The sequence below is a fragment of the Heptranchias perlo genome, chromosome 24 (genome assembly GCF_035084215.1).
Source record: "Heptranchias perlo isolate sHepPer1 chromosome 24, sHepPer1.hap1, whole genome shotgun sequence".
NCBI lineage: Eukaryota > Metazoa > Chordata > Chondrichthyes > Hexanchiformes > Hexanchidae > Heptranchias > Heptranchias perlo.
Window position 1 is genome coordinate 3,171,754 of NC_090348.1, and position 17,449 is coordinate 3,189,202.

The 17,449-nt window shown below is 43.9% G+C and overlaps 1 protein-coding gene across 5 annotated transcripts in view; it reads right to left on the reverse strand.

The window, feature by feature from the left end:
* Positions 1–17,449, reverse strand: part of cfap54 (cilia and flagella associated protein 54) — a 443,819-nt gene that overhangs the window by 362,020 nt on the left and 64,350 nt on the right. For all 5 annotated transcript variants that reach the window (XM_068004603.1, XM_068004606.1, XM_068004607.1 and 2 more), the window contains one exon: positions 14,236–14,339. In XM_068004603.1, coding sequence (XP_067860704.1) covers positions 14,236–14,339 — 104 coding nt within the window. The remainder of the gene's footprint in view (positions 1–14,235; positions 14,340–17,449) is intronic.

The following is a 17,449-nucleotide window of genomic DNA, read 5'->3' on the forward strand; positions in this document are numbered from 1 at the left end:
TGCTGCACCTGCATGTTAGCTTTCAGTGACTCATGTACAAGGACACCAGGTCCCTTTGAACATCAACATTTCCCAATCTCTCACCATGTAAAAAAATACTCTGCATTTCTGTTTTTCCTACCAAAGTGGATAATTTCACATTTTTCCACATTATATTCCATCTGCCATGTTCTTGCCCACTCGCTTGCCTGTCTATATCCCCTTGAAGCCTCTTTGCATCCTCCTCACAACTCCCACTCCCACCTCGTTTTGTGTCATCAGCAAACTTGGAAATATTACATTTGGTCCCCTCATCCAAATCATTGATATAGACTGTGAATAACTGGGGCCCAAGCACCGATTCCTGCGGTACCCAACTAGTCACAGTCTGCCAACCTGAAAAAGACCCGTTTATTCCTACTCTCTGTTTTCTGTCTGTTAACCAATTCTCAATCCATGCCAGTATATTACCCCCAATTCCATGTGCTCTAACAGAAAGTACAGAGGAGATCTAAAAAAGGGAATATGAGGGGCAAAGAGAGAGGAAGAGAATAGGTTAGCGGCTAACGTAAAAGGGAACCCAAAAGTCTTTTATAAACATATAAATAGTAAAAGGGTAGTCAAAGGAAGGGTGGGACTGATTAGGGACAAAAAAGATCTTCTTGTGGAGGCAGACGGCATGGCTGAGGCACTAAATGAATACCTCGCATTGTTCTTCACTGGAGAAGAGGATGCTGCCAATTGTAGCAGTAAAGGAGGAGGTAGTAGTGATATTGGATAGGATAAAAGTAGATAAAGTGGAGGTACTTGAAAGATTGGCAGTACTCAAAGCAGAAAAGTCATCCGGTCCAGATGGAATGCAGCCTAGGTACTGAAGGAAGTAAGGGTGGAAATTGCGGAGGCTCTGGCCACAATCTTCTAATCCTCCTTAGATATGGGGGTGGTGCCGGAGGATTGCAAATGCTACACTCCTATTCAAAAAAGGGGAGAGGGATAAACACAGCAATTACAAGCCAGTCAGCCTAACGTCTGTGGTGGGGAAACTTTTAGAGACAATAATCCGAGACAAAACCAATTGGCACTTGGAAAAGTATGGGCTAATAAGTGAAAGTCAGCATGGATTTGTTAAAAGAAAGTCATGTTTGACTAACTTGATTGAGTTCTTTGATGAAGTAACAGAGAGGGTTGATGAGGGTAGTGGGGTTGATGTTGTGTCAATGGATTTTCAAAAGGCATTTAATAATGTACCACAAAATAGAGTTGTCAGCAAAATTAAAGTCCATGGGATTAAAGGGACAGTGGCAGCATGGATACAAAATTGGCTAGGGAACAGAAAGCAGAGAGTAGTGGTGAGCACTTGTTTTCCAGACTGGAGGGAAGTATACAATGGTGTTCCCCAGGGGTGAGTATTAGGATCGCTGCTCTTTTTGATATATGTTAATGACCTGGACTTGGGTATAGAGGGTATAATTTCAAAGTTTACAGATGATATGAAACTCGCAAATGTAGTAAACAGTATGGAGGATGGTAATAGACTTCAGGAGGACAGAGACAGACTGATGAAATGGGCTGACACATGACAGATGAAATTTACGCAGAGACACCTGGGGAGCACATACACAAATTTTTGACGGTGGCAGGACAAGTTGAGAAGGCAGTTAAAAAAGCATATGGAATCCTGGGTTTTATTAATAGAGACATAGAGTACAAAAGCAAGGAAGTTATGCTAAACCTTTATAAAACACTGGTTAGGCCTCAGCTGGAGTATTGTGTTCAATTTTGGGCACCACACTTTAGGAAAAATGTCAAGGCCTCAGAAAGGGTGCAGAAGAGATTTACTAAAATTGTACCAGGATGAGGGACTTCAGTTATGTCGAGAGACTGGAGAAGCTGGGGTTGTTCTGCTTAGAACAGAGAAGGTCAAGGAGAGATTTGATAAAGGTGTTCAAAATCATGAACGGTTTTGATAGAATAAATAAGGAGAAACATTTTCCAGTGGTAGAAGGGTCGGTAACCAGAGGACACAGATTTAAGTTGATCGGCAAAAGAGCCAGAGGCGACGTGAGGAAACATTTTTTTTAAGCAGCAAGTTGTAATGATCTGGAATGCACTGCCTGTAGGGGTGGTGGAAGCAGATTCAGTAGTAACTTTCAAAGGGAATTGGATAAATTTACAGGGCTATGGGGAAAGAGCAGGGGAATGGGACTTATTGGATAGCTCTTACAAAGAGCCAGCAGAGGCATGATGGTCCAAATGGCCTCCTCCTGTGTTGTACCTCCTATGATATTATGAATTCACTGACTCCCACGTCTGAAGCCCAGCTTCAGTGAGGTGAGGCTCAGTCGTCAGGGAGCAGCACCAAAGTTGCCTGACTGCCACAATAAAACACATTATACAACAGTGCACATCACAGGCCGACATGAACTCTCCCAACCCCCAGTTTCATAGAAAATAGGAGCAAGAGTAGGCCATTCAGCCCTTCGGGCCTGCTCCGCCATTCAAAATGATCATGGCTGATCATCAAACTCAGTACCCTGTTCCCGCTTTTTCCCCATATCCCTTGATCCCTTTAGCATTAAGAAATATATCTATCTCCTTCTTGAATATATTTAATGACTTCGCCTCCACTGCCTTCTGTGGTTGAGAATTCCACAGGTTCACCACCCTCTGAGTAAAGAAATTTCTCCTCATCTCGGTTCTAAATGGCATACCCCGTATCCTGAAACTGTGACCCCTGGTTATGGATTCCCCAGCCATCGGGAACATCCTCCCTGCATCTAGAGTCATAGAGTCATAGAGTTATACAGCACGGATAGAGGCCCTTCGGCCCATCGTGTCCGCGCCGGCCATCAAGCCCTGTCTAATCTAATCCCATATTCCAGCATTTGGTCCGTAGCCTTGTATGCTATGGCATTTCAAGTGCTCATTCAAATGCTTCTTGAATGTTGTGAGGGTTCCTGCCTCCACAACCCTTTCAGGCAGTGAGTTCCAGACTCCAACCACCCTCTGGGTGAAAAAGTTCTTTCTCAAATCCCCTCTAAACCTCCCGCCTTTTACCTTGAATCTATGCCCCCTTGTTATAGAACCCTCAACGAAGGGAAAAAGCTCCTTAGTATCCATCCTATCTGTGCCCCTCATAATTTTGTACACCTCAATCATGTCCCCCCTCAGCCTCCTCTGCTCCAAGGAAAACAAACCCAATCTTCCCAGTCTCTCTTCATAGCTGAAGCGCTCCAGCCCTGGTAACATCCTGGTGAATCTCCTCTGCACCCTCTCCAAAGCGATCACATCCTTCCTGTAGTGCGGCGACCAGAACTGCACACAGTACTCCAGCTGTGGCCTAACCAGTGTTTTATACAGCTCCATCATAACCTCCTTGCTCTTATATTCTATGCCTCGGCTAATAAAGGCAAGTATCCCATATGCCTTCTTTACCACCTTATCTACCTGTTCCGCCGCCTTCAGGGATCTGTGAACTTGCACACCAAGATCCCTCTGACCCTCTGTCTTGCCTAGGGTCCTCCCATTCATTGTGTATTCCCTTGCCTTGTTAGTCCCTCCAAAGTGCATCACCTCGCACTTTTCCGGGTTAAATTCCATTTGCCACTGTTCCGCCCATCTGACCAACCCATCTATATCGTCCTGCAGACTGAGGCTATCCTCCTCGCTATTTACCACCCTACCAATTTTTGTATCATCAGCGAACTTACTGATCATACCTTTTACATTCATATCCAAGTCATTAATGTAGACCACAAACAGCAAGGGACCCAGCACCGATCCCTGTGGTACCCCACTGGCCACAGGCTTCCAGTCACAAAAACAACCTTCGACCATCACCCTCTGCCTTCTGCCACTCAGCCAGTTTTGTATCCAAACTGCCCAGGCACCCTGGATTCCATGGGCTCGTACCTTCTTGACCAGTCTCCTGTGCGGGACTTTATCGAAGGCCTTACTGAAATCCATGTATACCACATCCACTGCATTACCCTCATCCACACGCCTAGTCACCCCCTCAAAAAATTCAATCAAATTAGTCAGACATGATCTTCCCTTGACAAAGCCATGTTGACTATCCCTGATTAATCCTTGCTTCTCCAAGTGGAGACTAATTTTGTCCTTCAGAATTTTTTCCAATAATTTTCCTACCACTGATGTTAGGCTCACTGGCCTGTAGTTCCCCGGTTTTTCCCTACTCCCCTTCTTGAATAATGGTACTACATTAGCGGTTCTCCAGTCCTCTGGCACATCCCCTGTGGCCAGAGAGGTTCTGAATATATGTGTTAGAGCCCCCGCAATCTCCTCCTTTGCCTCACACAGTAGCCTGGGATACATTTCGTCCGGGCCTGGGGATTTATCCATTTTTAGGCCTGCTAAAACCGCCAATACCTCCTCCCGCTCGATGTTAATATGTTCGAGTATATCACAGTCCCCCTGCCGTATTTCTATGTCTACATCGTCCTTCTCCATAGTGAAAACAGATGCAAAAAATTCATTTAGAACCCCTCCTACATCTGCCGGCTCCACACACACATTGCCATTTTTGTCCCTAATGGGCCCTATTTTTTCCCTAGTCATCCTCTTACCCTTAATATACTTATAAAACATCTTAGGATTTTCCTTTATTTTGCTCGCCAGTGTTATTTCATGGCCCCTCCTTGATCTCCAAATTTCTTTTTTAAGTATCCCCCTGCAATTATCTAGTCTGTCTAGTCCTGTTAGAATTTTATATGTTTCGATGAGATCACCTTTCATTCTTCTAAACTCTAGTGAATATAGGACTAGTCGACCCAATCTCTCCTCATATGTCAGTCCTGCCATCCCAGGAATCAGTCTGGTAAACCTTCGTTGCACTCCCTCCATGGCAAGGACATCCTTCCTCAGATAAGACCAAAACTGCACACAATACTCCAGATGTGGTCTCACCAAGGCCCTGTACAACTGCAGTAAGACATCCCTGTTCCAGTGCTCAAATCCTCTTGCAATGAAGGCCAACATATCATTCGCCTTCCTAACTGCTTGCTGCACCTGAATGCTCGCTTTCAGCGACTGGTGTACAAGGACACCCAGGTCTCGTTGCACCTCCCCTTTTCCCAATCTATCACCATTCAGATAATAATGTCTTTCTGTTTTTACAATCAAAGTGGATGACCTCACATTTATCCACGTTATACTGTATCTGCCATGTTCTTGCCCACTCACCCAACTTGTCTAAATCACATTGGAGCCTTTTTGCATCCTCCTCACAGCTCACAATCCAGCCCAGCTTTGTGTCGTCTGCAAACTTGGAAATGCTACATTCCATTCCCTCATCCAAATCATGATATATATTGTGAATAGCTGGGGCCCAAGTACTGATCCCTGCGGTACCCCACTAGTCACTGCCTGCCACCCAGAAAAAGACCCGTTTATTCCTACTCTCTGTTTCCTGTCTGTCAACCAATTCTCAATCCATGCCAATATATCCCCCCCAATCCCATGTGCTTTAATTTTGCACACTAACCTCTTGTGTGGGACCTTGTCAAAAGCCTCCTGAAAATCCAAGTACACCACATCCACTGGTTCGCCCCTATCTATTCTACTAGTTACCTCCTCAAAAAACGTCAGTAGATTTGTTAAGCATGATTTATCACATCCTTTATTATAGACTCTAGCATTTTCCCCACTACTGATGTTAGGCTAACTGGTCTGTAATTCCCTGTTTTTTCTCTCCCTCCTTTTTTAAATAGTGAGGTTACATTTGCCACCCTCCAATCTGTAGGAACTGTTCCAGAGTCTATAGAATTTTGGAAGATGACTACCAATGCATCCACTATTTCCAGGGCCACTTCCTTTAGTACTCTGGGATGTAGATTATCAGGCCCTGGGGATTTGTCAGCCTTTAGCCCCATTAATTTCCCTCGCACTATTTTTTTTTACTAATACCAGTTTCCTTCAGTTCCTCCCTCTTACTAGACCCTTGGTTCCCTAACATTTCTGGGAGGTTATTTGTGTCCTCCTTTGTGAAGATAGAACCAAAGTACATCTTTAATTGTTCTGCCATTTCTTTGTTCCCCATTATAATTTTCCCCATTTCTGACTGTAAGGGACCTACATTTGTCTTCACTAATCTTTTTCTCTTGACATATTTATAGAAGCTTTTACAGTCAGTTTTTATGTTCCCTGCTAGTTTACTCTCATACTCTATTTTTCCCCTCTTAATCAATCTCCTTGTCCTCCTTTGCTGAATTCTAATCTGCTCCCAATCCTCAGGCTTGCTGCTTTTTCTGGCAATTTTATATGTCTCCTCTTTGGATCTAATACTATCCCTAATTTCTTTTGTAATCCACGTTTGAGCCATCTTTCCTGTTTTATTTTTGCGCCAGACAGGAATGAAGAATTGTTGTAATTCCTGCACACGTTCTTTAAATATTAGCCATTGCCTATCCACCCTCATCCCTTTTAGTAAAGTTCCCCAATCTATCCTAGCCAACTCGCACCTCATACTTTCATATTTTCCTTCATTTCGATTCAGGACCCTAGTTTCGGATTCAACTACTTCACTCTCCATCTTAATGAGGAATTCTATCATGTTATGGTCGCTCTTCCCTAAGGGACCCCGCACAACAAGATTGTTAATTAATCCTTTCTCATTGCACAATACCCAGTCTGGGATCGCCTGTTCTCTAGTTGGTTCCTCAACATATTGCTCTAGAAATCCATCACGTACACACTCCAGGAATTCCTCCCCCACAGTATTATTGCTAATTTGGTTTGACCAATCTATATGTAAATTAAAGTCACCCGTGATTATAGTTGTACCCTTCTTGCACGCATCTCTAATTTCCTGTTCAATGTCCTCCTCTACATCTCCACTACCACATTTACCTGAGGAAGGAGGAAGCCTCCGAAAGCTTGTGAATTTAAAATAAAATTGCTGGACTATAACTTGGTGTTGTAAAATTGTTTACAATCTCCACTACTGGACACAGATGCTGAACTCCGGGGGGCCATTGTTGAGAAGGAGAATGATAGAGGTGCAGCTGCACCTTTGCGAGCTAATGCAAAAAGTGCCACACACTCTCCGCAATAGCAGAGAAAATAGGGGAGTCCACCTCCATCGCTAGTGGATTACTGGCGCAGGTCAGTGTGGGAATATCTGTGGTGGAGAGAACAGTAGCCTCCATTGAGCTTCAAGCACGGCTCTCAAATGACAACGGCCGTGCAAACTCTGGATGTCAATATATCTGCTGCCTTAAACAGGCAGACAGATACATTAGCCGTGGCCTTACATTGCGACACATCTCCTCACTGACCAGCTGGCCAGCAGAGTGGTGGGAGTGATATTGCGCTGAACTGGGAGAGGGATGATGGCGAATGGGGACGTGGAAGTGGGGACTCCACTCAAAGCCTCACCTGTTGCCCCCTCCTCAACTGGAACCCACAATGCTGCCACCTCTCCCGATGTCTGAGTTTGCCCCTGCACAGGTACAGGTGGAGCTTTGGCAGGGCATTCCAAAACACAGAGGTCGTAGGCCAAGAGCATCTCAGCAGTCAGGGCTGGGATCTAAGCAACCTGCCATGGCCTCCGCTGAAGCCATAGGGGATGCACCATGTAGAAGCGGTAGAAAGAGAAACGCTAAGCAATTTTAATTCACCAAGGGTATGTACAAGGATGTTTGACAAGATGTCATGTTGTTAATTTATATATTTTTTTGTTATGGTGAATTAATTTTAATCATTATCACCACCACTGCTGTGCCTTGGCCATTATTGAGTCCCTTTTGTGAAGTCGCCCTTTCATGTGCTTCATCATGAATGCCAAGTCATGATGCCATCCATTGGGCACGTGTGCAATGGGTATAAGCATGGTTTTGCAATGGGTATAAGCATGGACTGTTTTTTGCAAAGGGGTTTGGTGGGGGGGGGGCGGTGTTGGTGGTGGTGGTTGTTCCAGGCGGCCTGAGTATTTCAAAGATATTGCACATCTCATTATGAGAACCTGTTAGAGATGGGGGCATCCCTGGCATCACGGGCAGCAATGTGCGTGGCTGCTCTGGCAATGGGTTCGCTGTCTTCATTTTCCTCCTCCTCAAATGTACTGTGGAATAGATCCATTGCGCTCCCCATCCTGATCTTGTCAGTTTGAAGGTATCCAAAATGTAGATAAATTTGTCTGAACACAAGAATTCTCAGCAACAAAGAAATCTCAGTCTAAACGCAATAAATTCCAAGCCAAATGTTTGTCTGAGAGAACTGAGTGCCCAGCTGTAATACCTTATCTTTTATTGAGATGTGTCAATCACTGGTTTAAAGGGTCAAATGAGCTTCGGCTGCAACTTACCTCCATTTTACGTTCAATAATTAAATCAGTTTCTGTTGCAGAATCTACAAAAAGTAAAGTACCTAAAGTGTCTCAACTACCTGAATCGGCCCTTTAAATATTGGCCCGCCGGCTTTAAGTGAGGACGGGACTTCCGGGTGTCTGTTGTGCGCGCATCCTAATGCACCTGGGTTAAACCCGGAAGTGGGCACGTTGGAGCCGGGATGCAGTCCCACTCCAAAAAACTGCAACTTTAACCTCCCACCCGCCCTCGACTCACCTGTTCTTGGGGGTTAAAATTACCCCCGGGCCTCTGGCTTCCCATCTTCTGCTTCCTCCATAATGTCGCTGCCTTAGATCTTTTGGACTGCTTCTCCAAAAGGAGTGAGAGAATTCAGTTCGATGGGGGTGTGGGGGGGGGAAGGGGCGAGGGTTTGGATCATGCCTTTCACACTTGAGAGATGTGAACAGCATATCTTCCCTAGGAAAATTACTGAGATCATTGAATTCTTTGTGACGCTGCAGCCAGGACTTTGGAATTCTCACTGGTTGGCACTTTCTGCCAAGCAACTTTGCAAACTCTCAGTGGGACACAGCGACCATTCCCAGGAAACAGGATACCCCTCCACAGCTGACCTTGCTCGAGTATGATTCCCACAACCCTGTTAGAAAAGCTTGATGCCATCTGCTCCTTTAACTGCAAGCTGCTGATAATGTTTTCCCCTTTATGACAGAAGAAGTAGAATGTGCCTTTCAGCTGTTGCAGGCTTTTAAGATCTGGAGCAAAAACACATGATTTTCTGCCCCCAGTGAGTGAACTGCTAACCTCAGGCATGCCTTGCGCCGCCAGTTCACCTGCAATATTGTCAACATTATGTTCACCGCTTGCGTTTCAGGCACCTCATTATCCCATCAAAGTAGCCGCCCACTGGTTCCAAGACTGGGCACCAAAAGAAGCCCCAATGTCAGTGGGAATGCCTGGAGCTGGGTTTCTTTACATCATTCTCTGCACTCCTGAACAGTGTTACTTAATGCAAGAGCTGAGGATAGAGCAGCAGGATGCAAAGCAGCAGTCAGTTCCTGAGTGCCTGTCAGTGCTGTGGGCAAGTGTGATCAGTACTTTACTCAAAAATGTAATCGAAAAACATCTAGAAAACAAAAATATATAAAGAGTAGTCAGTACAGATTTTAGAAGGGAAAGTTATGCTTGACCCAACCTTATTAAATTCTTTAAAGAAGTAACAGAAAGAGTAGACAAGAGTAATGCAGTCGGTGTGATATATTTGGATTTTCAAAAGGTCTTCAATAAGGTACCACATTGTAGACTCATGACTAAGGTCAGAGCATGTGGAGTCAGGAGACAAGTAGTAGAACAGCAAGCTGGCTACAAAACAGAAAACAGAGAGTAGGGTTAAGGGTAGCTACTCAGACTGGCAAAAGGTGGGAAGTGGTGTTCCACAGGGATCGGTGCTGGGACAACTGATGTTCAAAATTTACATCAACGATTTGGACTCGGGAATCGGAAATACAATTTCAAAATTTGCGAATGACACCAGATTGGGGGGGTGTATTTAAATCAAAGGAAGAATGTGTTAAAATGCAAGAAGACATCAATAAACTTGCAAAAGGGGCATGTAATTGGCAAATGAATTTCAATATAGATAAGTGTGAGGTGGTGCATTTTGGTCGGAAGAATAAGGAGGCAACACATTGCTTGGATATTGAGAGTCTAAACAGGATAGAGGGGCAAAGGGATCTCGGGGTACAGATACACAAATCACTAAGTAGCGATGCAAGTTAATAAGGCCATGAAAAAGGCAAACTAAGTACTGAGGTTCAATTCCAGAGGGATAGAATTGAAAAGCAGAGAAGTTATGTTAAACTTGTATAGAACCTTGGTTAGACCACACTTGGAGTACTGTGCACAGTTCTGGTCTCCATATTATAAAAAGGATATAGAGGCATTGGAGATGGTGCAAAGAAGATTCACAAGGATGATACCATAAGTGAAAGTATATACTGATCAGAAAAGATTAAACAGGCTGGGGCTCTTTTCCCTAGAAAAGAGAAGGCTGAGGGGTGACCTGATAGAGTTCTTTAAGATAATGAAGGGTTTGAGAGGGTGGACACAGATTAAATGTTTCCACTGGCGAGGGTGACAAAACTAGAGGTCATCTAATAAATCCAATAGGGAATTCAGGAGAAACATCTTTACCCAGAGAGTGATAAGAATGTGGAACTCGCTACCACAAGGAGTCATAGAGTCATAGAGTTATACAGCACGGATAGAGGCCCTTCGGCCCATCGTGTCCGCGCCGGCCATCAAGCCCTGTCTACTCTAATCCCATATTCCAGCATTTGGTCCGTAGCCTTTATGCTATGGCATTTCAAGTGCTCATCCAAATGCTTCTTGAATGTTGTGAGGGTTCCTGCAGTTGAGGCAAACAGAATAGATGCATTTAAAGGGAAGCTAAATAAACACACGAAGGAGAAAGGAATATGAGGGTATGCTGATAGGGTAGATGAAGTAGGGAGGGAGGAGGCTCGTGTGGAGCATAAACGTCGGCATAGACCAGTTGGGCCGATTGGCATGTTCTGTGCTGCAGACTCAATGCAGCTCAATGTACTTGCTGATGCTAGAGCGAAGTTTGAAGTACTTCTTTCATGCAGTAAAATCTGTGTTAAATGGTGTCAGCTGCTCATTGTCAGCGCCAGACAGTTTCAGTAAGGCATTCATGCCCATACCACTTAAACTCAGGTCAGAACTTGCTGACGCTGCTTGAGCTCAACAGGACCTCTACTGGATCTTTTGCTTGACAACTGAGATTTTCTCCCCTCCAACGGCACAGAAACCCATACACATAGTGGATGAACTGATATTGTGTTTTGTAGAGAGGCATCAGTGGCACAGTCATGGCCATCTGTGACTGTGAAAACCCAGGAACTCTCAGTTACATTTTCAAACACATTTTCTTGAAGAAAAAATGTTCTTTTAAGAGAAACTGATGAAAATTTGAATAATGAATGCCAGAAACAATATGGAACAAGGAAGGGTTGGCTGAACGAAACACACCAGAAAACTGGCAAAATTGAAGACTTCTTGCATGCAACTGAACATTTTCCTGTGGCAGTGAAATAGTACCTGATCCTTGGAAACTGTGAGGGGCAGGTTGGTCATGTGGGGATGCCTCCGACGTCATGATGGCACAACATTGCATCCATCAAAAAGAAAGGTCATTCCTCATATGTTTTAAACTTATGGCTGGTACCATCCACTCCAGTGATGCATAGAAGGTGCAAAGTGAAGAATTAAATGATGAATATAATTAGTCTAATACAGATCTATAATGTAAGGCAACAATTCTCAAGGCAAACACAATTTCAGACTGTGCAGTCAGATGCACCAAAAAAGGGAAGAAAGCAATACTGAGGCAATAAAACATTACAAATAGGGGATTCAGAGTATTCCCTCATGTTCTGGTTATATAAACAATTGGAAAGGATACAAAGAAGGGAAAATATGATGATTCCAAAGCTTACACAGTTGCTTTCTGAGGATCAGAGAACTCCCCACTGTCCTCATCAGAAAAGAGTGGAAGATTATGAATCAAATGTGTCTAAATACAAAATGGAAACCAGTAACTATTTTGTCTGCTGGGGAGGAATGAACTGGGGAAATCATAATTATTTCAAAAAGATAAAAAAAGACTTGCATTTATATAGCACCTTACACAATCTCAGAACGTCCCAAAGTGCTTTACAGCCAATGAAGTAGTTTTGAAATGTAGTCACTGCTATAATGTAGGAAACACGGCCGCCAATTTGCGCACAGCAAGGTCCCACAAACAACAATGTGACAATGACCAGATAATATGTTTTAGTGATGCTGGCCAGGACACCAGGGAGAACTCCCCTACTCTTCTTCGAATAGTGCCATTGGGATATTCTGCGTCCTGAGAGGGCAGACAGGACCTCAGTTTAACATCTCATCCAAAAGATATCATCTCCAACAGTGCAGCGCTCCCTCAGTTGTGCACTGGAATGTCAGCCTAGATTATGAGCTCAAGTCTGAAGTGAGACTTGAACACACAACCTTCTAATTCAGAGGAGAGAGTGCTACCACTGAGCCATAGCTGAGATTATAAGCTTTGGAACCCATAAATTAGACATGTCTTCAGGCTTAACTTTGCACTTTGAGTTGTAAAGCTACAGACCACATTTCCGTTAAGTACAGTGGATGCAGTACTGTCCCCACCACTTGCACAATCCATGCTTATCACGGGCAGCCGCCTATATCAGGCAAATAGTGTTAACCGTTTGCCATTACCATAGGAGTCAATTGCAAAGGCGGTGCTTATAATGTATTAAGCGCCGACTATTTAAATCATAGAATCATACAAAGGTTACAGCACAGAAGGAGGCCATTCGGCCCATCGAATCCGCACTGGCTCTGCAAGAGTAATCCAGCGAGTCCCATTCCCCCGTCCTATACGCATAGCCCTGCAAATTTTTTCCTTTCAAGTACTTATCCAGTTCCCTTTTGAAGGCCATGATTGAATCTGGCTCCACCACCCCCTCGGGCAGTGCATTCCAGATCATAACCACTCGCTGTGTAAAAATGATTTTCCTCATGTCACCTTTGGTTCTTTTGCCAATCAGCTTAAATCTATGTCCTCTGATTCTTGACCCTTCCGCCAATGGGAACAGTTTCTCTCTATCTACTCTGTCTAGACCCTTCATGATTTTGAATACCTCTATCAAATCTCCTCACAACCGTCTCTGTTCCAAGGAGAACAACCCTAGCTTCTCCAGTCTATCCACGTAACTGAAGTCCCTCATACCTGGAATCATTCTAGTAAATCTCTTCTGCACCCTCTCTAAGGCCTTCACATCTTTCCTAAAGTGTGGTGCCCAGAACTGGACACAATACGATTTGTGCATATATACCCCCAGATCTCTCTGTTCCTGTTCCCCTTTTTGAGTTGTGCCCTCTAGTTTGTATTGCCTCTCCTCGTTCTTCCTGCCGAAATGTATCACTTCGCATTTTTCGGCGTTAAATTTCATCTGCCACGTGTCCGCCCCTGCTGCCAGGCTGTCTATATCCTCTTGAAGTCTATCACTATCCTCCTCACTGTTTACTACACTTCCAAGTTTTGTGTCATCTGCAAATTTGGAAATTGTGCCCTGTACATCCAAATCCAAGTCATTAATATATATCAAGAAAAGCAGTGGTCCCAGCACCGACCCTGGGGAACACCACTGTACACTTCCCTCCAGTCTGAAAACCAACTATTCACCACTACTCTCTGTTTCCTGTCACTTAGCCAATTCTGTATCCATGTTGCTACTGCCCCCTTTACTCCATGGGCCGCAATCTTGATGATGAGCCTACCATGTGGCACTTTATCAATCGCCTTTTGAAAGTCTATATACACATCAACTGCATTGCCCTCATCTACCCTCTTTATTACCTCATCAAAAAACTCTATCAGGTTAGTTAAACATGATTTGCCTTAGTTAAACACGATTTCGGGCAGTTCAATAAGTATTCACATCATACTCACCAATTTAAAAGCTCTGCTGATTTAGCCAAAGTCAGGTCTTCAAACAGTTTTAGTCAGCTGTCCGCACCTTGTTAAAGTTAGTGATGAGATTCTGGTTGTGACGTGAGATTTCCTGTCTTTTAAAATATGTTAATTACTTACCTTTTTGGTTTTACTGTCCACCGCGTATAGTGGGCAAATCACATTAACACTAACGCGTCTACAATAAAAGGGGACTGTACTAGTATAATCTTTTATGGAGCAATAGGGCCTGTTCCTAATCAGGAAGGAATGAAAGGATACATGGTTGACATTAGGGCAGGATGGAGGCAGTCTGGATAGGTCAGAGAACATTTTATCATTCCTAGTTCTTTTACATTCTTCTATTTACAACTTGATAATATAACTCACCATTGCTATGTTAGTTGGAGCACAGTGCTCTGTTTGTATAGATGTTGCTGGAGTTTGTGTAGATGTTGCTGTATCACTTCTATTCTCATGCGTAGTGATTATACCTGTCAAGACAAGTGTTGAAATTGATAATAAAGTGTTTTTGTTATAATGAAATAACTAAGGAAGTACTTAGCCGCTGAAAGAAATATCCACTAAATCTACCTCCCCATGCATAAGCAGATACCAACCTTTAGAATATACAAACATCCATGTTTTAGCTTTGTAACTCAGTGAACAATTAGCATTAATATAAAGTGTTTTGCAACACATTAACTTTTAAATTTGAGAAGGTGGATTTTCTAACTTTTAGAGTCTTTATTCTTTGAAAAATATGCATCCTCTATACAGCATAGGAGTCAATTCAGGCCAGGATTCATTAAAGAGAAATGATGTCCTACGAATGCTCATTTGATGGCATTTCAGAGAAAGACTCTGGGCTGTGCCACACACAATATCTATTTCTGTATCATATATCATCTCTGGCTATCCTTTGAAACACAAATTTGTTTTAATCTATAGCTGATCAAAAATCCTAAAACCCAAAATAATGAATCCCTGCAACCGTTGAGAGGATGGTCAGGGCTGTGTCAGGTCTGTGGAGGATGTATATCTTTGAAATCTATCTTTCTTCATTCGACATCCTCTATATATTGTTCAAGAGTAACCAAGTAATGCAATAGTAGAGACGACAACCTGCATTTATACAGCGCCTTTAATGTAGAAAATTATCACAAGCTTGGTCAAGGAGCAACCCATCCCTGACATCACTTTAGTGAATCTAGGCTGTATGCTCTACATAGAGTCATAGAGTCATACAGCACGGATAGAGGCCCTTCGGCCCATCGTTTCCGCGCCGGCCATCAGCCCTGTCTACTCTAATCCCATATTCCAGCATTTGGTCCGTAGCCTTGTATGCTATGGCATTTCAAGTGCTCATCCAAATGCTTCTTGAATGTTGTGAGGGTTCCTGCCTCCACAACCCTTTCAGGCAGTGAGTTCCAGACTCCAACCACCCTCTGGGTGAAAAAGTTCTTTCTCAAATCCCCTCTAAACCTCCCGCCTTTTACCTTGAATCTATGTCCCCTTGTTATAGAACCCTCAACGAAGGGAAAAAGCTCCTTAGTATCCATCCTATCTGTGCCCCTCATAATTTTGTACACCTCAATCATGTCCCCCCTCAGCCTCCTCTGCTCCAAGGAAAACAAACCCAATCTTCCCAGTCTCTCTTCATAGCTGAAGCGCTCCAGCCCTGGTAACATCCTGGTGAATCTCCTCTGCACCCTCTCCAAAGCGATCACATCCTTCCTGTAGTGTGGCGACCAGAACTGCACACAGTACTCCAACTGTGGCCTAACCAGTGTTTTATACAGCTCCATCATAACCTCCTTGCTCTTATATTCTATGCCTCGGCTAATAAAGGCAAGTATCCCATATGCCTTCTTTACCACCTTATCTACCTGTTCCGCCGCCTTCAGGGATCTGTGAACTTGCACACCAAGATCCCTCTGACCCTCTGTCTTGCCTAGGGTCCTCCCATTCATTGTGTATTCCCTTGCCTTGTTAGTCCCTCCAAAGTGCATCACCTCGCACTTTTCCGGGTTAAATTCCATTTGCCACTGTTCCGCCCATCTGACCAACCCATCTATATCGTCCTGCAGACTGAGGCTATCCTCCTCGCTATTTACCACCCTACCAATTTTTGTATCATCAGCGAACTTACTGATCATACCTTTTACATTCATATCCAAGTCATTAATGTAGACCACAAACAGCAAGGGACCCAGCACCGATCCCTGTGGTACCCCACTGGCCACAGGCTTCCAGTCACAAAAACAACCTTCGACCATCACCCTCTGCCTTCTGCCACTCAGCCAGTTTTGTATCCAAAGTGCCCAGGCACCCTGGATTCCATGGGCTCGTACCTTCTTGACCAGTCTCCTGTGGGGGACTTTATCGAAGGCCTTACTGAAATCCATGTATACCACATCCACTGCGTTACCCTCATCCACACGCTGAGTCACCCCCTCAAAAAATTCAATCAAATTAGTCAGACATGATCTTCCCTTGACAAAGCCATGTTGACTATCCCTGATTAATCCTTGCTTCTCCAAGTGGAGACTAATTTTGTCCTTCAGAATTTTTTCCAATAATTTTCCTACCACTGATGTTAGGCTCACTGGCCTGTAGTTCCCCGGTTTTTCCCTACTCCCCTTCTTGAATAATGGTATTACATTAGCGGTTCTCCAGTCCTCTGGCACATCCCCTGTGGCGAGAGAGGTTCTGAATATATGTCCAGAGACACCAAAAACAGCACATTGTACTCTAATTGTATTGCCTAACCAATGCCTTGTACAAATTTGTCATTACTTCTTTATTTTTACTCCAGCCCCTATTTATAAAACACAAATTGCTGTTGGTCTTTTCATGGTTTCTTTGATCAATACTGCCACCTCGTCCTTTCTTTCCTTCCCTATCTTTCCTGAATACCTTGTAGCCAGGAATATTAAGTACCCAATCCTCCCCTTCTTTGAGCCAGGTTTCTGTTATTGCCACTATATCATAGTCCCATGTGGCGACTCAAGCCGGCAGCTCACAAACCTTATTAACCATCCAATGTGCATTTACGCATATGCACTCCAAACTCATCTTAGCCTGCCTTACATTTGCCCCCTGTCTGATCCTTCCTATTTCTGAACTATTCTTTACTCTAGTGCTACTTGTCTCTCCCTGTCCTCTGTGCATGTTGTTTCTTCTTTCTAATGTTTCATTCAGATGCCCATCCCTCTGCCAAATTAGTTTAAACCCTTCACTTAAGGGGAAACTAGATAAGCACATGAGGGAAAAAGGAATGGAAGGATATGCTGATAGGGTTAGATGAAGTAGGGAGGGAGGAGGCTCATATGGAACATAAACTCCGGCATAGGCCAGTTGGGCTGAATGGCCTGGCTCTCTGCTGTAGTTTCGCTGTAACCCACAAAAATGTGACTCTTGATGCTACAGAGTCCCAGAATGTTGGCAGCTTTACTGAGGGCAGTGGCGTCGACAGCAGAACTATGGGTCTGCATCGACAGCACTTGCAATATAAAGGTGCCTGTTAAATCATTGAAGGCGGGTGGATGAGGTTAAGATACAGATCAGCCATGATCTCATTGAAATGTAGACTGCCAGATGA